General features: G+C 35.6%; 4 protein-coding genes across 6 annotated transcripts; all 4 read right to left on the bottom strand.

Annotated features, from left to right (window-relative positions):
• Window positions 1-503: 503 nt before the first annotated feature.
• Window positions 504-6197, bottom strand: LOC117914560. Its single transcript, XM_034829921.1, has 3 exons — window positions 6092-6197; window positions 4299-5248; window positions 504-732 (listed from the first exon to the last, which is right to left on the bottom strand). Exons 2-3 carry the CDS (start codon window positions 5244-5246, stop codon window positions 727-729), a joined length of 954 nt encoding a protein of 317 aa, XP_034685812.1. The 5' UTR covers window positions 5247-5248; window positions 6092-6197; the 3' UTR covers window positions 504-726.
• Window positions 6198-7866: 1669 nt separating this feature from the next.
• LOC117915334 (RAP domain-containing protein, chloroplastic) lies at window positions 7867-11665 on the bottom strand. The gene is made up of 3 exons (XM_034830882.1): window positions 9660-11665; window positions 9464-9546; window positions 7867-8187 (listed from the first exon to the last, which is right to left on the bottom strand). Exons 1-3 carry the CDS (start codon window positions 11443-11445, stop codon window positions 8086-8088), a joined length of 1971 nt encoding a protein of 656 aa, XP_034686773.1. The 5' UTR covers window positions 11446-11665; the 3' UTR covers window positions 7867-8085.
• An 892-nt stretch (window positions 11666-12557) lies between these two features.
• Window positions 12558-17011, bottom strand: LOC117915047 (inactive glucose-1-phosphate adenylyltransferase small subunit 2, chloroplastic). 3 transcript variants are annotated; one of them, XM_034830598.1, is made up of 9 exons: window positions 15494-17011; window positions 15103-15375; window positions 14724-14993; window positions 14471-14638; window positions 14291-14394; window positions 14068-14179; window positions 13217-13315; window positions 12961-13089; window positions 12558-12860 (listed from the first exon to the last, which is right to left on the bottom strand). In XM_034830598.1, exons 1-9 carry the CDS (start codon window positions 15656-15658, stop codon window positions 12744-12746), a joined length of 1437 nt encoding a protein of 478 aa, XP_034686489.1. In that variant the 5' UTR covers window positions 15659-17011; the 3' UTR covers window positions 12558-12743. The 3 variants fall into 3 exon arrangements, with proteins under 3 accessions (XP_034686489.1, XP_034686490.1, XP_034686491.1); XM_034830599.1 differs by having other exon boundaries at window positions 12961-13086; XM_034830600.1 differs by lacking the exons at window positions 14068-14179; window positions 14291-14394.
• A 186-nt stretch (window positions 17012-17197) lies between these two features.
• Window positions 17198-25691, bottom strand: LOC117915048 (6,7-dimethyl-8-ribityllumazine synthase, chloroplastic). Its single transcript, XM_034830601.1, has 8 exons — window positions 25460-25691; window positions 25139-25257; window positions 24138-24233; window positions 22735-22830; window positions 21739-21817; window positions 20566-20612; window positions 20222-20281; window positions 17198-17578 (listed from the first exon to the last, which is right to left on the bottom strand). Exons 1-8 carry the CDS (start codon window positions 25587-25589, stop codon window positions 17537-17539), a joined length of 669 nt encoding a protein of 222 aa, XP_034686492.1. The 5' UTR covers window positions 25590-25691; the 3' UTR covers window positions 17198-17536.
• Window positions 25692-25764: the final 73 nt, after the last annotated feature.

Here is a 25764-nt window from a genome sequence, read left to right as displayed (position 1 = left end):
TCTACAGGAAACTATGCGGGTGCGCAAGGCCTAGATTTGAGACTGATAACAGAAGGGCAAAGCAGGCATTGGCATTGGCATAAAATAAGAAACAGAGACAACTGATATGCAGGGGGTGGCCCTTGTGTTATGAAAAATCCTTGCACCATTTAAGGGAATATAGAACAAAGTTTCAGCACAAATACCCTACAATCCAACAAGTGATAAAGGCATTCACACAACTTTCCATTAAGAAAAATCCAATATGACTCAAATAACTTTGAGATCCTCTCCTCTGGTGAGGCTTCACTAAAACTCCCTGCAAATTTTGAGCCTCTCATGTTGGATGGTTATTATGGAAAATATCATTACATGGCTCCTACTTTAAATTTCCCATCTTTAATTATTTCCAAAAATACAATAGGAGAAGGAGAGTTCGCTACAAAAGGTGTAGAGCCCCATTGTACAACGACTCAAACTGAAATCATTACAATGTTTCTATGGAGTAAAATTTAACAAAGCTGTTCAAACAAAACAATTGACAAATTGCAATATCTATCACAATATAGCACAAACATATTCATTATATAAATACCAACTCCTCCAAAGATATATGTAGATTACCATCAAAAGTTCACATCCCAGACTCAATTACATAATAATCCATTATTAGAATGACCTTGGACAATAAAAGAACAACAGAAACTCATACAAACCACTCTAGCTAATGTCTTCTCCGATTCTTCTCTAATCCTGCAAAAAATGAAATTGGAACCATTGAGTTATGTGCACAAGTGAATGCATCAGTTAGATGAAAAATAAAACTGATTACAAATTGCAACTAAGGTAAGTCAAATACAAGTAAATATGAGAAAAAAAATAATTTTATCTATTACTAGAAAGATATACATACTTTGCGCATGGGTTGAAGGTTCCATAACATAAAATGGATCACATCCAGAATGGGAATTGTAAATAAAGGCGGGAATTTTGAGCCAAAGTTGCATTAAACTTGTAACTCATGACCAATTTAGTCAATTTACTATCATAAATAGAATTGAGAGGATATTACTTCAATTAATGATATTTTGTAAATAAGAAACTTAGAATTTTCTGTGAAAGAGCTCCTCTTGGGTTAGAAGCTGAAAGACATGGACAAGTGGCAGAGGAGGGTGTCAGTATGGCCCCTTGTTGTTTGTATTGGTGTGTGTGGCAGCAAAGAAATAGGAAGACCTTCGATGGGGTAGAGCCCAATGACCTTAGGCTAAAAGAATCCCTCATTAGGTCTCTTGTGAATTGGTCTGGGATATTGTTGGGTAGGGATTGTGCTTCTCTGTTGGACTTTGTTGAGGATCTAAATTGTGGGTAGCAGTTTTTAGTTTGTTCTTGTAGTTAGTGCTGCTCCTTTTTTGTCTAGGTGGCTCCTCTTCTATAGCCCTTGTGTAGATAGGGTGCGTGCCCCCTTTTTTTTAATGGCGGTTTTAATATATCTTTTTGTTTACCTATCAAAAAAAAAAAAAAAACTAACTTAGAACTTCTTTAATTTTTGTGCATCAGCTAATCCAGGGTGTAAACTTTTTATTTTTGTGATATTGCACATGATAGAATAACTGACTAGGTAGGCTACTCATTTTGCTAGCTTGCAGATGTTGATAACATCCATGTCCTGAATGTTTTCTAAAGAAACCTTGATATCATTCATAAGTCAAAATCCTACAGAAGGTCTGAGGTAACCATTTTTTCTGATGGTGTGGATGTGATACAAACAACTCTCTTGACTTGGCACTTAACAGTCTAGCCCAATTTATTTCTAAAAATCACATATTACGCATGCAAAGCTACATAATTTTATATATATCATAAGGTGGGTAAACATAGATAGGAAGATAAGCTACTTCTTTAGTTCTATTTATCAGATGGACTAAAGCATATATGAGAACCATATAATGTTTCCACTACTCTTTTTTTTTTTTTTTGGATAGATGATAAACTGTTTCTACCACTACCACAGCAATATGGTTTTGTCATGTGGTGGGCAGGTTAGGCATGAATTGCATATTTATGCAGCTGTGCATCATAATATTCTCATGCTCCCTTTCAGATCCAACTAACATCACTGGCACACAGATGTTGATGCTAACGCAATTATGGTTCCTCTCTAATTTTCCTTAAAACATTATGAATAAAACAACACTTGGTTTTCTTCAACTTGTGCACAAGGCCAATGAAAACCCTATGTTATCTAATAATGTTATGAAAACCTTCATGTTGGACACTTTTCTTCACAGTGCCAACTCCACCTTCACCTTTGTCTCCGTGCTATATATATAATTAGTGGTGGTACACTACTTGAATGCTTGCATGACTTTTTTCCTTTAGGCTCCATTTGAATCTTCAAAGTTTGAGGGGAAGTAAAAGGGAAAGAAAATGGAAAGAAAAATTCAAAGGAAAGCAAAACCAAAGAATAAAAAAAATTTAAACCCAATAATTTTTTATTACATGCTTCTCCAAAGTTATTTCTTTTATTTCCTCTTATATATATTGAGTGAAAATTTTTATAATGTTTAAAATAAAAATAATTTTCATTATATTTGACATTCTTTGTACTTTTCAAGGTAAAAAAAAAAAGAAAAGAAATTGAGGGGATGGGCCTTAGCAAATAAATGTTATTTTTGTCAGGCGAAAGAGGAATCCATTGACCACCCCCTTCTTCATTGTGAAAAGACAAGAGCATTGTGGGAGATGCTTTTCACTCTTTTTGGAGTGTCGTGGGTGTTTCTATTGTTGATTAGGGAAACCCTATTAGGTTGGAATGGCTTCTTTGTGGGAAAAAGTGCAAGACAGTTTGAAAAGTGGGACCTCTTTGCATTTTTTGGACAGTTTGGAAGACTAGGAATAGAATCACCTTTGAGGATGAGGTGTTTTTTATCCAAAGGCTGAAAACTTCTTTTCTTAACTCACTTTGGTCGGAGGCTAATTTGTTTATAAAAGATGGTCCATTAACCTTTTTTGATTCATTGATTGGGTGGGTTCCCGCTAAGGGAGGGGTTATTTTTTGTATATCTTTGTGGACAGTTTTTTTGCTTCACATGTAAGGGGGTGAGTATTTTCCCTCTATGTTCAATACATTTTGAGTCATTATTTTAGCGTCTCTTAGTAATACAATACTTGTCTTACTTATCAAAAAAAAAAGAAAAAAAAAAAATTGAGAGCCTTTTTGGAAATTATTCTTGAAAACAATTTTCTATTATTTAGAAAAAAATAAATATCTGACTCAAAAGACATGCTCAACAAGTTTTTTTACTAAAAACAATTTAATTTAACTTCTTTTGAAAACAAGTGTTTTTTTTTTTTTTTTTTTTGGAGAGAGAGTATTCTAAGAAGCAATTGAAAGTATGAAAGACGCTTTGAGAACTTTCAAATTGTACATAAGTGTACAACATCTTCATGGAGAATAAATTGGGAAAATTGTTTTCCATATTTAAGTTTCCAAACAAAATTTTGTTTCTGAAAACAATTGAGAACTATTTTCAAAAATTGATTTTTAGAATTGTTTTTGAAAACATAGCCAAACTAAGATTCATTCCTATTTTTGTTTTTCACCTTTCACTAATAATTTCAATGATCCAATGGAAGCCTTAAAGAATGTTTGGAACTGTTTTCTAGACTTGAAAACACATTTGGTATTTCTTTGACGGAAAAATATATTTTTTTTTATAAATTTATTATGAAAGCAGAGTGTTTTCTATTAACATATTTTAATTATTTTTCGTTGTTTTCAATTGTTTTCTTGGGAATCTTTTAAAAAAAAATTATAAAAATATGGAGAATGATTGAAAATAAAATACAATAGATAAAAGTTATTTTCAAGAAATATTTGGAAACACAGAAAATAGGTTGAGAACATTTAAAGTTTCCAAACAAACTTTTGTTTCATATAACTGTTTTCGAAATTGTTCCTAAACAAACCCTTAATCTCTTAAAAAATGATCTAATCAACATGGTACTTATAGAGGAGATCTTAAATATCTAAATTTTTCAACAAAATACAGAAAAAGGATATTTATATACACAAGAAGCAATATTGTTTTTCTGCTATAGAGGAAGCGTCTTACTTAATGCATGCAGATCAAGGTCATATCTATATCACAACCTACCTTGATACTTTTACAAAGTAGAAATAAAGCAGGATAAATGGGATTCTATATCTTGCTCTTAAGTAACTATTAAACAACTAAAAAATAAAGACACGAGCATGAGTCCACGATATGAGAAACTTGCAGTTTAGTAAGAAAGAAATAGAAGTACTAATTGTATACCTCATCATCATCGTCATCGTCATCTTCGCCAACACCTTTGTCCTTCTTGAGGCGTGTGGTCCCACCCTCCTTGCTGATGGGTAACTTCATTGCTCCAAATGGTGTATCCACATCAATATTTCCTTTCATGGTGTACCCAGTACCTTTTCCTCTAATCATAGCCCAAAGTGCTGAGCCAAATTCCCTCGGCCTGAAGGTGATGGGAAGTTCAATGCAACTGATTCCATTTTTTTCAATTTTAGCAGATTTGGAGAGTTCTGCACCTCCAATGCTCACATCAGTTAGCCAAACCTCATAGTCCAGCCCATTGAGGCCCAAGTCAAAGTCATTCTTATTGTCCAATTTCAAATGAAGAACTGCAACAGTTTCCTCAAGAGAGAAACTCTGAAACTGTATTTTGTCAAGATCAATATCAGGCTTGTAAGGTATGGGTATCTCTCCTGTTTTCTCAAGCGGTAGAGTTAACCTTCCAAAGACAGGCACATCTACAATAAGGTTGACCTTGATCTTGTAAGGAATAATGCTCCCAGGCTTGATATCACTGTATGTGTTCTTAATGTCATCATAAATGAGACTAACTGGAATCTTGACAGTCTCTGAACCATGTGCTTTGATTGTTCCGGCATCCGGGATCAAACCAGAAACCAGTTTTCTTCCATCACTCTCAATCAAGTAATCTATGTCAACCAGAGGGATTGGAATGGGATTTGGGTTGGTAACAAGCACATCAATAACAATATCCGCTCTTTCAAGATTAATTTTAGGAATGTGAATCCCTGTAACATCTGCAGTGGGTTTCCCAAATCCAATGGCTTCTTCAATCTTCTCACCAATGTCATGAATAAAGTCCTTTACCTTTTCAATAAATCCACCCTTTTCTTCATTCTTGTCATCTTTCTCCTTAGCATCCCTTTCAACTACTTCTTCTGGCTTATCAGATGACGACATACCTTCAAAGCAAAAAAACAACACAGAAAATCATATGGATTATGCCTTGTAAGCACATTTAAAAAAAGAAAAAAGAAAAAAAGAAAAATTGTACATCAACATGAAGGCGAAAATCAACAGCAGGAGGTGCACTTATGGTTTAAGACCTTGACATAAAATACTCTATCAAGCCCCAAACAAACCATCATCTAGTAAATCACTACAATAATCAGCGGCAGATTATTGCAACACCATGTAAAGAAGTCATATGCTAAAGAATATAGACATTAATATCTCGGAAATTGGCATTCATATTAGTAGTAGCTATGAGTTTTATATCGCAAGTTGTTATTTGACTTTCAATCCGGTAAATCTATACAAATGGATCTGTAATTTAGAAATGAAGAATTTCAGTGAGTCAAGCTCTGAAACTGACAGTAATCTGAGATCGAAAAGCAAAAACCGTTGAGTGCACAAATCAATAATCTAGAACAAGAAAAACCTAAGCAGCAGAGGTCAGACGGTTTGTTGATAATTGTAGAGAAAAAGGCATGTAGATCCACCAGAGCAAGCCAGCAATACGCAAATGTGTAGCCCACCAAACTTGCGCATGGATCATCGAAAATAATAACAAAATCAAGAATTGAAAGATCGATTACACCATTTCCACATCCAAAAAAACCGAAAATGACTGATCTAGTGCAGAAAGTATAAAATTGAGAAAGAATACAGGATTCCAGATCTAGATCACAGATTTGCTTTTGATGAGATGAAAGATTAAAACAAGAGAGAGTATGGAGATCAACTAAATTAACAAGCAGTGAAAGAAATCACAAGGAATTGAAGAAGTTGAGCGTGTGACTCACTTGAAAAGAGTGAAAACCGAAGGTGAAGCAGAGAGCGAGAGAGCGAGAGAGCGAGAGAGAGAGAGAGCGCGCGCAGCGAGTAAAGTGGAGTGGAGGAAAGACGGAAGAAACGATGCGCCTTTATCGTTGTTTGGTTAGTAGGAAACGTGGCACTCTCTTATCATATCCTCTGCATTCACATTTTCTTTCCGTCTTTATTTATGATACGCGCTCTTCTAATCCTTGTGGTCACATTTCTGTCACCGTCTCATCCCAACACCTGGACAGTGCCCCCAATTTCTCGTCATTTTTGTTTTTTCTTATAAACCTAATCGATATCATGTTGCAAAATATGATGACATGTAACAACTTTATTCAAATAATTGTTATTATACTTGTATTTTTCTTTAACATTAAAGTGTTTCCATCACGCACCATTAATGTATGCAAGTATGCGTACAAGTTGTATCCTCAATTTTGTAACTGCAAATAAATTATCTGCCAAGTGTAACTAAAAGATCCAAATTATTTATCAAATATGATCAAAATTTTAAGGTACCATCATGGGAATTTAATTTTTATTCCCTCTGATGTGATTAGATTATTTTGTCCTATGATCCAAATTATTTATGAAATATGACCAAATTTTCATGATTGATATTCCATGTGTATTTCCTAATTAAGGTTGATTTCACTCTAACAAAATTTCCATTCATATGATTGCATGCTAAAGCCTATCTACCCCACACCCTAAATCTAATCTCATACTCTTTCACATTATTTGTACTCCCTCTTGCATTGTTAGTATCATTTTTCATATTCTTTATGCTCTCACTTATCTCTATGTTTTATAATGAAAATGTGATATAAAATTCAAAAAAATAAAAAATGTCATGAACAATGTTTTATATTCCCTAAGGTACAAAATATAACACAATGTTATAAAAATATTGAATTTTTTAAAAATAAATTACGAAAATATAACTTAGTAACGTAATACTCACACCTAGATTATATTATTTGTACTTTGATTACATTTTTTGAACCATGATCATACTATTCATATATTAGTCATATCATTCATATTTTAATCACATTTTTCACTTCTTAGTCACATTTTTTGTAACTCGGCTACACCATATGTGCTTAGGTTATATCTAAGTTAAAAATTGTTAAAATTTACTAATACACAATTATGGTTAGATTAGCATAAACCTAAACAAAAATTATGAAAAGTAAAACATTTTACAGAAAGCAAATAAAAAATTTTAAAAGTTAAATTTAATTTTTCAAAGAAAATAAAAAATGGATTAGGATAAAGAAATTAATAATGAATATTAACATTAAATTAGATTTTATAAACTATTGAATTTATTTTTTAATTTTATTTAAAATTTATAAAAATTACTTTTCGCTATAATACTAATATATATTATCCGAATTTGGATAATTAAAAATTCATTATAATTATTTTTTATTTATTTATAAATTTAATTTAACATTTATACCATTTTTGAGGGGGCAAATTCTGTTTTTTTTTTTTTTTTTTTTTTTTTACCAATTTTTTTTTTTTTTTTATTAAAATCATTACTAAAACAGATTAGTAAATATAGTTTTTCTAATTGAAATTTGAGAGAGAACATGACCTATACATGAGAGAGAAAAAAAGAGTTGAGGGAAATCGGTTGGGCTATTTATAGGTTTTTCTTTCAAAATCAAATGAAGGGTGAAGATTAGCTTCAAAAATCCAATGGTGAGAAATAGCCCATCCATGGGTAACGCATGGTTCCATGGAATTTTTCATAACAGAAGGGAAAAATAAATTTATATATTTCTCTAGTTTAAATGATATCATCATGCAGATCCTCCAAGAATCATTTGCACTCAGACATAATTAAAGGGCAAAATAAAAGTAGCACTAAGAAAGCTTGTTCCTGATGTTGAACCCCTCTTTAGTCTTTACCCAACACCCTTAATCCCTCCTCCCCACCTATCTTCACTCCATCCCTTGATTCTCATGCTATTTGTACAATGTTGGCACTGCCTTCACCTATGTGATCTTTTAGAATCTCCCTTAGGTAGTCAAGCTGCTCAAACCCACCTTGAAGTTCCTCCCACTGCAAAACACATAACAACAAACACATTAGACCCAGAAAGTTTCTTCGAGTCCTTCATAATTTCAGTAAGAAAATCCAATAAGTGATTACTGTTTATGCTTCCTACGTAAACATGACAGACATATGGGCTTTTTGCAGCCTAAAATGCCCCAGCATTAACAAACATTCGAGCCATATATACAAAATTTGGCCCCCTTTTATGGGGGTCAAGACTGCTGTTACTCACATGTAGCAGGTATTATGGGGCAATAATCTAATCCCTTGGTCTTTTAGTGGGATTTCACAAACTTCTCCGCCATTTTCCTGTAAAATGTGCCAGTAATTCAACTTGTTACCCAAGTCTTAACTCATTGCTCTATCTGTAGCAGGCATCAAGTTAATTTCAGATGCTCATCGGAAGTAATGGAAATCCCGCAGGGCCTGCACCTTAATATGTGTAAGGTCTCTTTCAATGCTCAACAAGGATACTTAGTTGTACATATCCCAAGGTCCTAACAAAATTGAAATAAAAATCCATACCCATGTGTCATTACTAACTTCTACTTCACTTGAACTTAGCCTCTCCCCTCTATCGTTCGATGACCTGGTGTTTTAGTGAAAGTCTAAAGAATCTGAGGACAGTTCTTTGATTTATGACTAATTATACCACCCAGCTTACTGAAATCATAATTTTTTTTTTTCTGTTAACTAAATCAAATCAATATGGACTTTATCCATCCAAGCATTGCTCTTCAGCCCTAGCAGGCTGTCCTTTGGTCTTGTTGCATCATAATGTAATTCAAGGTCCCATGATTGGTGCACATTTACTTGTTATTTTAAGATCTAATAATGTTCAACTGTATTCACTTTCTGATCATCCCTCTAAAAATAGGAAAGAAAAAAAAAACCGAAGACCAACAATCAGTCACTTTTTTTTATTAACTTCTCCTTACTTCAACCACAGTATTGAAACCATGAGATGATACACATATAAACACAACCAAGAGATGCCTCTGATGCATAGAGCAAAAAGATCAATCATCAAACAGTCAACCGACAGAAATGATGCTCACTTCTAAAGCACTTACCATGAACAAGGATGTAGGCACTCTAAAATAAAAATGGGAGAACAGTTTTATATTTTTACACGAGTGAAATCTTAAATGGAGATATTTGAAGGCACAAAAAAAAGGGTGATTCTCTAGATTCTAACTAAATGTCAGATGTTGAAGTTTATGTTTGCATGTTTGCATGCAAATAAACAAGTACTTTCATAATATGATATATAGGAACTCACCTCTTGGTGAGACACAGATGCAAGCTTCCAACCGGCAGCAGTAACGTAACGGCGTTTTAGCATGGTATGCCCCAATGGGACCCCTGCAGAGAAGCATAAAAAATTAAATTGAAAGCTAAATAGATGAAAGGAGAGTCTTCAAATGCCTCAAATGAGCATGAGATGCTACAGCATTTCATGAGTCAGGAAAACCCACCAGAATTCCTTGAAAAATGAGTAGGTCCATCAATCTCTAAGGCAACCTTCTGATCAACCAATACAGCATCCAGTGTGTACCCATCAACAACATATTCTCTGACCCAATCAAGACCAGTGCTAACAAGAAGACGAGCTACCTCCTTCTGGAAGGATGAAGTCATTTTCTGATTAAACCTCTTCGTCTTTCCTGCTCGGGCAACTTTCTCCTCAAGGTCACTCCTCAGGGATAACCGAAGATGTGGATATTCAAGCTTCAAGCACTGGTTCACTAGATGAACCTGAGATGCAAACATGATATCCTCCCTATACTGCTCTGAAATCCTTTGCTCCTCAAAATGGCTTAGAGTTTTCCAAACATGAGAAAAGAAAACCCTGTCCATTTGCCCAAGAACAGCATAAGACCAAGCTATATTCCCAAGCTGATCCCTTTTGAAATTGAGTGCAGGAGAGCCCGAAATCTCTTCCATTGCTAGATCTCCATTGTTTTCCACAACACTTTCTTCATTGTACTTCAACGTTTCTTGATCTAAGCAGCATTTAAATTGGTTTTCATCATTGAAAACATTATCTAGAGATTCAAGCAAAGGGCCAGCTGGCTCATTTAAAGAAGCAAAAGCCCACAACACCTGAGCAAGCTCTTGCTCCTGGAAAGTGTGAACTATATTGGATGCCCTTTCCGATAATTCTGAGAAGAGATCAGGAGCAGAATGCCGCATTGAGGCAAAAGCGCCTGCTACATTAGCAACATTCTGAGAATTGAATTGCTCAACCTTGGTCAGGGCCACCTCTGCAACTCTATCCATTTCTGACAAATATAGAAGCTCACCCCCAATCTTGGACAGTGCCCAAGAAATATTAGAGATACCTTGAGCTGAGCACTCTGGTAAGGCTGTCATGGCAATACCCACGAGCATTGACATCTCTTTCTGACGGGCAAAGGCCAACCTCCGACTTGTCATCATTGAAACCTTCTCCATGTTCTTAGCGATTCGGTGGAGGGCAGTGGCAATATTCAAAGGAGAGAGAGGAGACGGACTCAAGCCCTTCCCCACGGCCATGATAGTTTCAGCTGCAACCTCAAGTACTTCTTCTGCAGTCTGCGCTTCTACAATTGCTTTGTTCAAGTTGATCTCTTTCCTCCTATCAGACGGCCCTGAAAACTGTGATAGCCTTTGAACAAAAGCTTGCATTGTTTTCTCCTTCTTTTCCTCAAACATCCCACCTGCCACCATACTCACTGTCTTCCTGAGATGATCAGCACCATCAAGAGGGTTCACCCCTTTCAATTCAATATCTTCATCCGAGTCGTCTTCTTCTTCTGGCACCTTACTTTTCTTACTAATCTTGTCTTTTTTCCCCAATTTTTTCTTATTATTCTTTTTCTTCTTCACCGTAATCAAATCTTCCATGGTTCGTGTCAATCCTCTTGCCTCAATGGATTTCAATGCCATCTTCCTGGCCTTCACACACCAATCCATCCCATCAGTGTCTTCCAGCAATTTCGAACCCCGCTCTCTCTTTTTCCTCTTCTTAGGGGCTTGAAAACCCAGAGGGTCAAGCTCTCCTAGAAATTCCAATTCCCAGTCCATTTCAGATTTTTGTTTATCATTACTATCTACACTCCTGACATCAACAGTATCATTCTTCTCTATATTGCCACAATTCCTTCGAATTGTGGAAAACCCAGTTGCTATTTTCACCATTGGAAGTGTTTTCTGATGGAAAAGTAAGGGTTGCAACCGTCTCTGAGGGGAGAATATATTAAACTGTGACAACCCTTCCATTTTCGAGATTTTCTCAGATGTTTTCTAGGAAAATGAACTTCCAAACAACAACTTTAAAAAACACAGCCGAGTTGGGATACTTTACCCTTCACTGAATCTTGAGAAAATCAAACTTCACAGCAATCGGCGTGTTGAGTAGTGTGGCTGCTGATCTGAAGCAAATATGAAGGCCAAATATTTGGATAACGAGCGCGTTTCAGAGACGGAGGCACGCTGAAGCCTGAAGCAATGCGTTTTGTTACAATGTTGTGGTAAAACGGTGCGTTTTGGAGATCTTTTTCCATTTTCCCTTCCTAATCTTTGGAACTAAATTTCCGAATAAAAAAAAAATATGTTTGAAAACATTTTCGAATTCTAAAAATAAAAAGTGAAGGACTTTTCAATTATTTTTGGAAATATGAACCATAATATTCTAAAAATACAATTAAATACACCCCAAATTTGTTGTCAATCAAAACCACTTCTCAATGTAAATTTTCAAAAACAATTTTGTTATATTTTTCTTAAAACAAAACCCTATTTAAAAACATCAAAATATTCTCAACCTCTTTTCTATATCTTCTAATACTTTTTAAAAAATATATCTTATACGTAATGTTTTATTTTTAATTATTTTTTATATGTATATAATTAATTTTTTAAAATAATATTTAAAAAATAAATAAAAATAATTAAATATATGCTATCAAAAAACATCTTATTTTCATTACAAGTTTTTCAAAAATTTATCAAACGGGTTTTTAGAAAAAAGCCATATATATAACAAATATGAAAAATAAGAGCATATTTATACATGCCTTTTATAGTTCTCAAAAAAAGTTTCAAAAATTTTTCTACAAAATTTTTAAAAATCTTTTCCATTCATGAATTACCTCCATTCTAAACACCAAACTTGAGATTTTATTTTATTTTATTTTTTATTACACCAAATCTTAATTTCATACACTTAGATTTCCGATTCCAATCAACTTTCTTGCACTTTTCTTGAGAGATACTTATACTTGAAATCCTCTACACTGACAAGCGCAAGTGACATACATCCATAAGCCCAAATGAAAAAGAAAATGGTCTTTTCAACTCCGTAGGACTGACATCTAAATGGGCATTGGCACTAAATAATCTCTGTGAATCTTATACATAAAAGCAGTACAAAAATGTTAAATCTCAGTACTATTTTTTTCATCACTTTATTAGTATCCCAAAAAATATTGCTATACATGTGAGTCTGAACCTACACATCCATGTATATTCCTTTTATTTGAACTGAAAAATGAAATATGATCACAAATGGAAAAGTCTCAGAGAATGCTCCCATCTGGGATCACTGCACCCTTGAGAACCACCACTATGCCCTCACTGATGGTATATCCATGAGCCTCTCTATTCCCTTCTTGCACATTGTCTCTATTCACTATCTGCATACCACAAAACCACATTAACTGTTAATAATGTCATTAGCACCAACACTGAGTTCCATGATAAAATAGTATGCAAGATTGTTGAATTTTACAGTACCAAAACTTGTTTGCCAATCCTTGCGTTCTTGTCTACTATGGCTTTCCTTATGTGGGTATCTTCCCCAATTCCAATTGGGATGTCATTGCCCGTCCCTTTCATGCCGCTGCTAAGCTCATCCTCTGCCTGCTGAAAACACACTGATGTGAGAGGTAGGTGGAGATGGAAGCATGCCTATGGCAGTTGAAAAAGAAATGATTCGCTTTCATCTGGATGTCAAAGAGAAGAAAGATGAAAGAGTTGAGAAGGGTCTTACTTGGTAGATATCAGAGCCCATGATCACTGAATCCTCTATTACTGCCCTGTCTCCAATCTTTGTCCTCAGACCAACTATTGTACCTCTAATCTCACACCTCTACTCTTAGCAATATTCCAAAATAAAAAATAAAAAAATCCCAAGATAAGAAACAAACCAAATCAAAATTCACCATGAAGACATTTGAGAAATTATTACAATTAATAAGCCCTTCATGATTAAAATTCTACAAATTAGTCCATGTGCCCCTCTCCTCTTCCTTCTGAAATGGCATTCTCTTTTCTTGGAGTTCACTAGTTTGTTTTAGTATCATGCTTTGTTCCATTGTTTTAACTTTTAACCGTTACTTCAGTGACAGAAAAACGCCATATCAGCAGTTTTTAGCCAGAAGAAAATAATATTTCCCTTGCTTGGCCTTGGCCCTTGATACAGATATAATGGCCTTGATACAATAAAAGCATTACCAAAGTGTCAGTTATAGGCTTAATTTATTGCATCAGGCCATCTTTCCCTTTCATTTTTCAGGACCAAACTCATTTTTATCTATTGAGTTTCATCTTTGTGAGATTGAGGGAAAATTGTCCAACTCAATAAGTTAAGCTTATGAGTGTTTTTGTGCACCAAAATGAACATGATCAGTAAATCATCTTCTTGCTAAAAACACTAACCTCATTCTTCTCTGTCACTAAACTAACGCAAAAGTAGTTCTAGGTAAAATAAGTAAGCTACAAGGAAAGAAAATACCATTCCCAACACTGAAAACAAAGTCAAATACAAGTTTTTTTTATGTCTTTTTGTATCAAAATTGTTTGGCCAAATATCAGAAAGGGCGATAGACGTGAGTTACTCACATCGAGAATACACCCATCTCCAATTACACTATCTGTGATCACAGCATCGGTTATTAAAGTTGGAGGCAGATTCCGAGGTAAAGTGTAGAGAGGAGAATCCCTATCATAGAAGCTGCTACCAAAGGAAGTTTTGTGTTAGTTGGTGGGGGGAGTCCATTACTAAAGTGACGCACTCTCATTATTCTTTAAGCCTTTCCTAACAAATATATTCTAACATACTGACTTATATCCCACGTCTGTTTTCTTTGTGATTTCCATATTTGCTTGGTAGAATGCTTCAATGTTCCTCATGTCCTCCCAATACCCATCAAAGGCAAATGCTTCAACCTGATCTTTGCAACAAAGGAGAATCTTCTCTTAGATTTGCACCAAAATATACATAGTTAATTACCTAAAGGCTTACCTTCATTCCAATGGATATTGCACCTGGTATTACTTCACTTCCAAATCCATTTGCCTTGGGGAAATGCTCCCTTAGAAGCTTTATCATTATCTCTTTCTTGACCACATAGATCCCCATACTTGCCAACTTTTTGTAACCGTTATCATTTGATTTTCTTGGACTTTTTACCTGGATTTGAACAGTAAAAAAACCAACGCTTCTTTAACCCAGAAAAGTAGTGAGAAAGAGAAGAAGATAGCCCAAAATAACTTACTGAAATAATAGTTGCTGGCTCCTTTTCTGACCTCTTGCTAAACTCAACAACTTGATTTTCAGAATTGACTTCTAGAAAGCCAAAACCGGTTTCACGACTTATTTCAGCACTCAATGCCACAATAGTTATATCAGCTTTGCTTTGCTGGTGGGCCTGGATGAGTTTCTGATAGTCCATTCTGTAGAGATGATAGCCAGGAAGGACAAGAAACTCAGCCACTGGGTGCTCTTCAACTAACCACAAACATCTTCTTACAGCATCAGCAGTTCCCTAGTGTTTGAGAAGAACATACAAACTCAAAAACTCAAAAACAGTACAATAAACTAGAAAATGACCAACATTCACATTGCCATATATAGATGTATATTTTCAGTCATACCTGAAACCATCCCCTGGCTTCAGGGCTCTGATATGCTGCAACTACTTCAAGACCTACTCCAGAATAAGCTCTGCAGAGGTGGGAATTGAGTGAAGTAGAATTGAATTGAGTGAGAGCATATATCTTGGTTATGTTGCTGTTAATGCAGTTGCTCACTACTGCATCAATGAGCCTGTAACTGCCTGCTATATGAACAGCCCCTTCTGATCTTCTCTTTGTCAGCGGATATAGCTGAGACTCTGATCCATCTCCAAACACTATCGCTGCAACACTCTGAGATTAATAAATCCTTATATACCCAGCACTATAAGTAGTAAAACAAATGAAATAGCATCACTCATGTATGACATTTATATATGAGATTTAAAGCTTCAAGGAGAGTTGTTTAGACCTGACGATTTGCAGGGCGAGACGATGAAGTGGGATGTTCAGATTGCTGTGAATTGGATACACACAAGCTAGGAGGAACAGTTACTTGTTTGCCACCAAGACTCGGGAGCTTTGGACGGAGATTTGCAGAAGAAGTAGTAGGAAGAGCAAGCTGCAATATCACCATGACAAAAGAACAAGAGATTGCAGTGATGTATGCAACTCTTGTTTTATTATATCCCTTGTTCTCTTGATATCACCAATATGCTACTACATAGCTACTTAAAATTTAAAGAGAGAATATATAAGAAAAGAATATCTAGGTTTCTTCTTCACTGTGACTACTGCAGAAACAGAAACGTCTTCCATGAGTGCATGCCCTTTGATAGACTAGAATCAAGTCTTTGTTCAAGTACAGTCTGCTATGTGAACAGTACTCTTCAATGAGGCAGATTAAGGCTTATACAGCCCTCTTTATATTTTTTATTTGTAATTGATTAGCACATTTGGTTCACTTTTTTTTTGCTAATGACAGTGATTAGCACATCTGGTTCACTTTGTTTGCTAATGACAGAGAGATGGGAGAGGCAGTTTGTTGACTTGATGAAGGAATGAGGGTGGGAAGCTTTTGGGTAAATGTGGGGCATGTTGGTATAGAGTGGTTTCCAAGGCAGGCACAAGAAGTGTCTCAGCTTTTAGGCATTCAAGCCTTCTTCTAGCTGTTATTGTCTCCATAACTAGTTATACAAGGCTGATGCGAGCCTTATAGAAGAAAGGATTCTTATTTGTCTGATTTCAAAGCTAAAAATGACAATGTTTGATTTGTATTTTTGTAGGCAATCATTTGCCACATGGCAAGATCAAAAGAGTTGCGTCCTACCTACATATACCGCTCGTCACAATTGCACTGTAACTATAGCCCAATAAATGCAATTAGATGACCACCACTGGCAGAATACAACCTCTCATAAAGGACAACCCACATATCAATTACATTACAGTCTTGACTGCACAGTAATCATATTACAACCAAAATCTTAAAAGGTCATTCCATAATCACCACATAACAATCAAAGCCAATGCCTCCATTTATTACCTTCTCTAAAACAATCCACCCAAGGCAAACTGTAAAAAAGAGACCTCAATTCCAGAATAAGATAGGAAAACAATTCATTATTTATCTGTTTGTTTTCCCTTCACTCTATGGCTAACTTGATCTTCAGATGAGGATTGGCCTAATTGAACCATCCCTTCTGATCTTTGGTCTCTTTTGATCAGTAGGAGGAAGAGGATGCATAATTCAACCCCAATTTGAAGGAGTCCGCAACAATAATGGCAAGCTGCATTTTCTAAAATATATGGAACACCTAAGAAAGCATTTCACCACGTGGACAAACATATAAACAAGTGTAACCCAGATCATCCACTTTTTGGGGGGCAATTTTAAAATAGGAGAGTACAAATGGCCATGCTACCTTGTCCCTTGAAGATCTAACTTTTAGGATTCAGCCAATGTTAATGAAAAAAAAAAAAGGCAAAGCCAGCTGCTCCTGAGGGTTTTCCCTGACCAGGAAAGCATTATTTTGATCCTCCTCCTCGAACGGGGGCTTCATTTTCCCTAGTACTGAAAATTGCTTGCATTCCAAAGCTTAAATGAAAAAACACAAGGTCTGCCCGACTCTGTCTCTCCCGCAGAGCCAGAAAAGAGTCTCTGGGATACCATCCATTTGTTCAAAACCACAAAAAAAATTCATAAATATACATGCTCCAAAGTGTAATAACAGGTAGTTTAAAATTTTAAGCAGTGTAAAAGGGACTCCTGATGTGTAACACTAAGCATGCCCTCTTTAAGCGTCAGGGTAGTTTCATAGCTAGGGCAATATTTGGAATGGTAAGCACAAATATCTGATTACAGTCAGGAATCCCCTTTGCTATTCACTGGAACTCTCGACATAAAGATACTCTGGCAGCATAGAAATGGAAGGTACAAGATTTGGCACACTCCCGGGGTAAAAGAAGATACTGAGCTGAAGAAGGATTGCATTCTACTTTTGTTGCAATATTGCTACTGGATGAAATGGTGCTCGAACAAAGATGCCATCTCAATCTGCAATACAAGTCAAAATAGCCATTAAAGGACAAAATCACCCTTTTGAATAAAAGAACTATTGAGAGACATCTAATCTTCCTTTTTGACCAACACATAGCATAAGGGGAAAATTAATCAGTCAAGCTATCTTCCAAATACCTGATAGCTCAATTATTTTTTTTAATAAAGGAGAAATTTGCAATAACACCCACAGAGAAAGTACGATAAACAAAAGACTATAGAATCAGATGCTGTAACAGCCAGGAAATCAGGTCAGAACAAAAGAGATAACATAGAGGTCAAACTTGTCAGACAATGAATCCTAAAACACTCTTCTCATAACAAACAGGAAATTATTAAGATTATAAACTGCATCTTCAATTCAGGGTCCAGGGGAGGGTACTCTTGAGAACAGATCCTATGGAGCCTGTTGCTCAGAGGATTAGGTCAAAGGGCTAGGAGACAAGATGACAACCTAAGTAATTAGAGACAAGCATGGGTATCAAATCAAAATGGCAACTCAAGAACTGTGACACAAGCAACAGGACCCAATCCACATGCACATGTCAGTATGTCCACATAGCAAAAGATGTTAATAATGAATGCTCTCATTACATACATGATGGGTCCACTTGCTGAGGACACATCACTAATAGTTCCTCAAGAACTATTATAAGATAGAAATGTTCACAAGTAATAACATGTCATAAAGGAAAAGGGAAAGAGGCAAAGCATATACACAAACCATAAAGGCAAAAACCACACAATCCAAGAGAAAATAAAGAAAACACATAGCCTAGGCAAGTTATCCTAGAAAATTCAAAACTGGACAATCACTGAAACAAAATTCATCAAGAAAATCCTCCAGCATTGTGACCAGCAGTTTGAATTCTGAGATATCCTTATTAGAACCATCCATTGTTTGACAGTAAAAGAAGACCTCCAAAATTCCAGGACAAAAGACGCTACAAGAGAAGATCTTCCACTGGCTAGCCTGGTAATCTGGTATGAATAACTTGCTTTCAAATCAGCCTAAAATTCAAATGACAATCTTTCCATTAATTTTCTCACATGGAAAGGTGAGGCTTAACAAGCATTGGCTTGGAGAAATTTTGAAACTATCATTAGTTTCGCCTTGAGCATATTGCTCAAGAGTAGCCATTCACACATGATGGGGGTAACCATTTCCTTAAGGCATGAAATAAAAATGGGGTACAAAAGGAACCTACAACCAACAGGAAGTTCTATTTTGTCTCTCTTTTTTGTTGAGGCAAAACTTTATTTGAGAGTGGAAAAGAGCAAAACATAGCATGAATAAGATGTTCTTCAAATGATACAGAACAAAGCAGTAAAAACTGGAGGCAAAAGGAAAGGATGGGAAAAGTGTGAACTTCCAGCAAATCTCTCTTCCGAAGGTGGCCCTCACTAAGCTAAGAAATATCAATTGCTCCACTAGTTACATGATAAACCAAGAAAGGTGAACCAATTTCCTTGACAATCACAAGTCTTTCTCATCTAATCCCAAAATTTTTAACTCTTCAGTTCCCATATCTAACCTAAGAGATAATGCTAGATGAATCCCCTTCTAAGAGGATATTCCTCTGGCCTTGATTTCCAGTGCACCCTAGGCCTTCCAAGAGAGGCCTAATTAACCTTAATAGTAATACCATATCACATGGTAAACCAAAGGTGGTCCCTCCATCTGGTTGACTTTTTTACGGGACAAACCATATACACTCAAAATATAATGCACTAATATTGATATAATGAAATATCCTAGGACTAAAAGGCACAAAGAAAAGAAAAGCCTAAATTCTTACAAATATAAGTTGAAATAACCCTTAATCTGGCATAAAGCATTAAAGCAGTTATTTCAAACTTCAAATGCATTAAGGTAGACCATCTATGAAGCAGAACATTTGTCCATTCTCCACTCGAAAAGTTTTAAAATGCATGATGAATTTTCTTCAGTAACTTCCCATTAAGCACTCGTGATAACTACTCCCACATCTCTCTCAAACGTCAAAATTCTTGCTTGCTGTGTAGGTCCTGAGCACGATTTTTGAACCCATATAGATAAAGTAAAATGAAGCATCAAGTTGAAGAGAGTGACTAATATAAACAAAAAAAATAACCATTTTATATTAGGGAATGGAACGCATATCTATGACATGCCAAACCAAGGCATAAGCATATGCCTTGTAAATGTTTTATACTTCAAGCAATTATCTCCAAAGCACTTTCTTTTAGCCTGGCTTTACATGGCCATCCAAACAAACTCCTCAGGATGTAGGTTCATTTTTTGGTACTTTTTCTTTCTGCCCTTAGCCAGGAACAACTTGAGGCATTCTAATGCTCACCATACAATTGTGCCATCTATTCAAACTCCTCAAGATGCAGGCTCATTTCTGGCATTTCTCTTTTCTTTCTGCTTTCAGTGGGGAACAACTTGAGATATTAAAATATTTACTATATATGCATGAAGGATATCTCATCTTTTTAGCGCTCAGTTTTCAGAATTTCTTTTTTCCTATAAAATAATAAATAAATAAGAAACAGTAACAATAAAAAGGAGATTCTGGTTCTGGCAATATAACAAGTAAAAGCCAAGTCCATAAAAAAACAATCATGCATCATTCTATTATTCCAAAATCAACTTACAGCTGTCAAAGCAGCCTCTGCACCTTTATTCCCAGATTTTCCACCAGACCGATTTAAAGCCTGCAATAATCATCACAGGAATAGTCATAAATAGCATCCAAGCAAGATTATCCATGCAGCACAGCCTTAGCCACCCAGAGAATAAATATTTTGACTTTCAAAAACTTGGAGATAAAAAGCAACAATAATCAAGGAGAGAAGAAATAAAACCAGAATTCAACAAACTAAGCCTACTCTCTGGGTTGAATTGTAAGAGAATGAAGCAATGCCCTGTGCTCCTATTGAGAAAAAAAAGAAGAAGCCATGTACCAAGTTCAAGTAATGTGTGCATAACAAGCTCTTACCTGATCCATATCATCACAGGTCAGGACACCGAATATGCATGGAACTCCTTCAACATCATAAAGAAAAATTCATCAATTTTCATTAGGAAATCAAATATATGCTAAATCTGAGACAGAGCAATGATAGAGTGATATTAATTGCAATATCACCAAATGGTAAATGTGCAATTGGAGAACTAAATTTATTAGAGCTTGAGCTATGGTGCAATAATTTTTTTCCCCTTCTTAATAGGAAATGTGCTATAATTTGTTTGCCACAGGCATATAACATTGATTCAAGTTTTTCCCATGTTAAGTCATTCAGCCAAGAAAGGTAACATTATAAGATGGAGCCCCACCTTCAGGGTAAGGCCAATTTAAAGATCCACATCCATGTTCGTTACTGCTGAAAGTTGTGAGATATGTGCTATCCATCATACACTTTCTTCATTTTTTTCTATAGGACTTGTCCACCTTCTTTGTACTCACATGCTGCTATATGTCATAATTAAATTACAGATGGTATGGAACTTGTTATTTTACACCCTTTCAATAACTTTTTCTATAACCAAACATATTTTCAAGCTCACATTGGCTTACTCATCCCTCCCATGCACTACTTTTTATTTTATTTTATTTTTTTATTACAGGCAAAAAGAAAAATACATTAAAAAGGGCCGCCAAAATAGCAACCCATGGTATACAAAAGGTATACAACTACCACCAACAAACACCACGATAAACCAAGTTACAAAATAAAAAGGAACTAAGCCAGCCCACCCTCACCAAGGTGCTTCCGATCAAAGACAACAAATAAAAAGTTCACTTTTTAGACTTTGGATTGAGAGCTCTTCCCCCTCAAAGGCAATTCTATTTCTTGCCTTCCAAACTATCTGAAACAAACATAATGATCCTGCTCTCCACACCTTTCTGTGTTTCTTGTCCACAAACGATCTATGCCACCCTAATAGAGTCTCTCTAACTGACTATAGTAGCACCCAAGACACCCAAAAAGGGCAAAAAGCAACTCCCACAAGACTCTTGTCTTTACACAATGGACAAGGAGATGAAATATCTGCATACTAGAGCCGAAATATTCCTAAATGATTGCAGATTTTGAATCCGACATCTACTATTTTCATGTGAAGGCCAAAAAAAAGTAATTTTGATACCAATACTCAACTGAATACTAACCTGAATTCAGACCAGCTGAGAGTACTCCAGATGCTGCTGAATTAGCAACGGCATCATAGTGGGAAGTATCACCTCTTATCTACTGACAACAAAAATGGTTCATGGATTAGGGCCATCAACATGAACAGACTAGGCTCATCAAAGAGAAGAGAAAAACAAAAAAATACATCCTGTGCACATGTAATGTGAAGAGATACAACAGATGTGACAATCGTAACAGTATGCACTGAACAGAAGAAGGCTTGCTTCAAAGGTGGATATGTTGAGGTCATGTTAACTAAAGCAGAGCCACAGAGGAGAGATGATGATTTAAAATAATACATGACAAGGATCCAAGATAAAAGAATTTGTGTGAAAGTAACTCGTGGGATCAAGATAATTTTCTACAAGGAAACAACAGAAGTATAACACATGAGCTTTCTACAAATATATGCTCAGTGCATTGTTTTTAAGATAGTGCAGAGCTTAAATATGATGAGGCTCTACATGAGCAGCCTGGTTGAAATAACTAGTGTTCTCTGCCATGGCTGCCACTGACAAACCCATTTTGTGTAGGGTCTAGATGACTTTATGCATGATGAGCTAGCATCATATTCAAGTCTTGTACTTAAAATCATAACTGCACAACTCAAGAGAATGGAGTAAGGGAATATGATCAACCAGAAGTGTAGGATTTTCTTAAGTAGAAAACATCAACTCATGAGATTTGATCTGAGACATTATATAACATCATGAAATGCATGTACAGGCACATGGCAGTGTGTCAGATGGTAAGTCATTGAATCAAGAGAAGAAATGTATCCAACTTGAGATGATCGATTAGACATGCATAGACAGTTAGACCAGCACTAGCCTAAACATCCATACATTCTAGTCTGTAAAAATATGCATATGCAAAAAGGAAGGTGGCGAGCAACCAACATGACCAGATAATAAAAGTAAAACATTCAGCAAAGCTGAAAATCGTATTAGATTTTGTGAATAGACAGATCATACCACAGCTCCAATACACAAAATTGCTTGATATTTCTTAGACTTCCCAAGCCTTTCTGCAACAACACCAATTTCAAAACTTCCAGGAACCCACACAACCTGACGAAGAAAGAACAAAAATGATGAAACTTTGTCAAAACATAGCTGAACAAAATTAAGATTGCAGGAAAGTTTAACCATCAGAAGATATGAAATCCTTTGCATTTTTGCCGCAGTTGTCTAACAGTCTACCAATGAATCGATCCCAAACAATCACCTACAAGGCTATGACTGTGATGTAGGACAACCCTAGGATGGTTGCCTACACTCAAGGGTAGGTGGGCTAGGGTTTATTTTTAGGGTGTAAGGAGAGGAACAAGGAATAAACTTTATGGTAGAGAAAATTATAAGATAAGAAATAGAGAGAAAGAAGAAACAATGAAGAAGAGATGGAAAACCTTAGAGTCTCACTAAGGCCTTCTAGGAGTCTCACCTAGAAGAAAATCAATGGAGTCTCACCATTGAGGATTGCAACCTTGCAATGAAAGAAAATATAATATTATTCATCAAAATTCATTCCTTTGATTTACATTGATTAGCCTATTTATAGGCTTCTCTAAGAAATCCAAAGTCTACTAGGACTCTAATAACCTATTCTACTAGGACTCTAATAACCTATCATGACTCAAATTCTAATTATATTATAACTCAACTAGCTAATCCTAATTAGACTCCAACAAATATTAGTCATAATTTAATTCCAAGTAATAATAATCCTACTTTAATTACAACTAATACAAATTCCCTTTCTTGATATATATCTTGAAGATTCATCCTCATCAGACTGTGTTTTCAGAACAATGAAAACCAAAAGGCTTTCTACATGTGCAGTCCTAAGATTTGTGAGTATGCAACCAGATCTGCTGATCTTTTTCCCCTCATTATTCAACTTTTAGGTTGTCCATAATCAAACCTGCATATAGGATTTTTTATTTTTTATTTTGATAAGTAAAGAGAATTTCATATATAAAGAGGCGCCAAAAGAGCGACTCAAGGTATACAAACCTATACACCCACCACCAAAAAGGCCAAAGGAAAAACCTGCATATAGGATAACAGGCCAATATCTTTTGGGAGTGATGAGGCATAAAAAAATGTGATCCTCTGGCTATCTGATGCATGTAAAGGCATCGATAGACCAATAAATAGAAACTCAGCTTCTGAAGAAAAACAAGCCAGAGTTCAATCAGCTACAACATTAAGAGGAGGAGATGCCGAAGTAACTAAGAATCAAGGCTAAGAACACTATTTGTTATGTAACCATAACAAACAGTGATAATAATAACAATAGACAACACACACACACATACACAGGCACTCATAACAAAGAAAAAGAAATGTTCTATTCACAGTTGGTAACTACTCACATCTATGTCTTCTTCTTTAACTGAATATCTCTTGAAAGTTTCCAAAGCCCCCTCTAACAGCAGCTTCGTCACAATCTCGTTAAACCGTGCTACAACCTTTGGAGTGGAAAATAGTATTGTAATCAAATTGCAACAATGAGAACCAGTCAAATAAGCATTAAAAAGCATAACTTATGTGATGTATATAAAATATCAAAATAAATCTTACAACATATGTCATGCTTAACTAAGCTCTAAGAATCACACACCAAAAGAGCAAAAATAAGAAGCCAAACTAAAAACTTGAGGCTTCAATGTCCCCTATGAAATAAAAAAATCAGTTTCCTCTTTAAACATATTTGAGCATTTTGCTTTTGGCTCAGTTTGGATCTTGGAAAGACCAAAACACTTTGAATCTCCCCATGTTTTGGTTACAGAAAATGTGAGAATAATTGAGGAAAAAGTGAAGAAAATATTTCCTGGGGTCAGCTGTTATTTTACTCTTTCCCTTTTTTTTCTTTCCTTTCCTTCTTCCCCTTTCCTATCCGGAGTTCAGAGATCCAATAGAAGGGTTACTTTCTCAAAAAGTAGAGGTTAAAGACAGGATCAAATGATAAATGCAAATACTACATTCTGACCTGGATTCATACTGGTATTTGGTCTTGCAGGTGGCACATTAGAGCTCTTAGGCATAGTCAGATAAACCTTTTTTTTCTTTCGAAGTAGTCTTGATCCAACTTTGAAAATTTTAAAAATAAAAAAATAAAAAATAAAAAATAAAAAATAAAAATTGTATTTTTCGAAATGCTTGAGGGCTATTTGAAACCAAAACATGCTCCAACTTTTTCCTCCAAAAAAAAAACCATAAAAGGTACTTTCTAGATGTATACTTTATTCGTGTGTTCACTAGCTGAATTTCTCAAATTCATAGAAAAGCAGTAATGGAGTTTCATGGAATCGCAAGCATAGACAGAAGAAATGAAAATGAAAGGCAAAAACTGGGGAGGAATAGAGAAACTGACCACAGCGAAGCGAAGACCTTCAGCTCTGGTAAGAGATCCCATCAAATGCCGAACAGCCGCAGTTTGTACAAATGAGCCACGATCCTTCAACTCAATTGCAATACCCGCTTGGCCAAATCCTAGAATTGGAATACGCATGGTTACTATGAAAGTTAATTCCCGTTTGGTTGCCAGGAAAAACAAGTAAAACAAAAATGTTGACCATTAGATAAGCCATGAATTACAAAACCTACACAAGACAAAACCAGTAACAATCCAAAATATTCGGGATAGAAAAAAAAATCAAATGAATAAATGAGAAAAATAAAATAAAAAATTGACCTGTCATGGATGAGGAGAATGAGAGTGGTTTGTAAGATAACGATGAAATGGCTGGACGATTTGTGAGGGGTGGACATGAGCGGAAGGTGTGGGCGTGAAGGAGACGCTGAGCAGCAGGAAACGACGCCATTCGGACACCACTGCGGAGGAGAAGACGGAGATGGAGAACTATTCACTGCTTCAGTGTGAAAAGGAAGAGCCCCAAATGGTTTCCGTCAATTAACGAAAGAAACTTAAACCGCAAAGCGAGAATTTTGAATGAATATAGAAAGTCTTAAAGTGAAATTTAGAGGATGGTAAAATGG

The sequence above is a fragment of the Vitis riparia genome, chromosome 5 (assembly GCF_004353265.1).
Source record: "Vitis riparia cultivar Riparia Gloire de Montpellier isolate 1030 chromosome 5, EGFV_Vit.rip_1.0, whole genome shotgun sequence".
NCBI lineage: Eukaryota > Viridiplantae > Streptophyta > Magnoliopsida > Vitales > Vitaceae > Vitis > Vitis riparia.
This window is presented reverse-complemented; position numbering and strand designations above follow the sequence as displayed.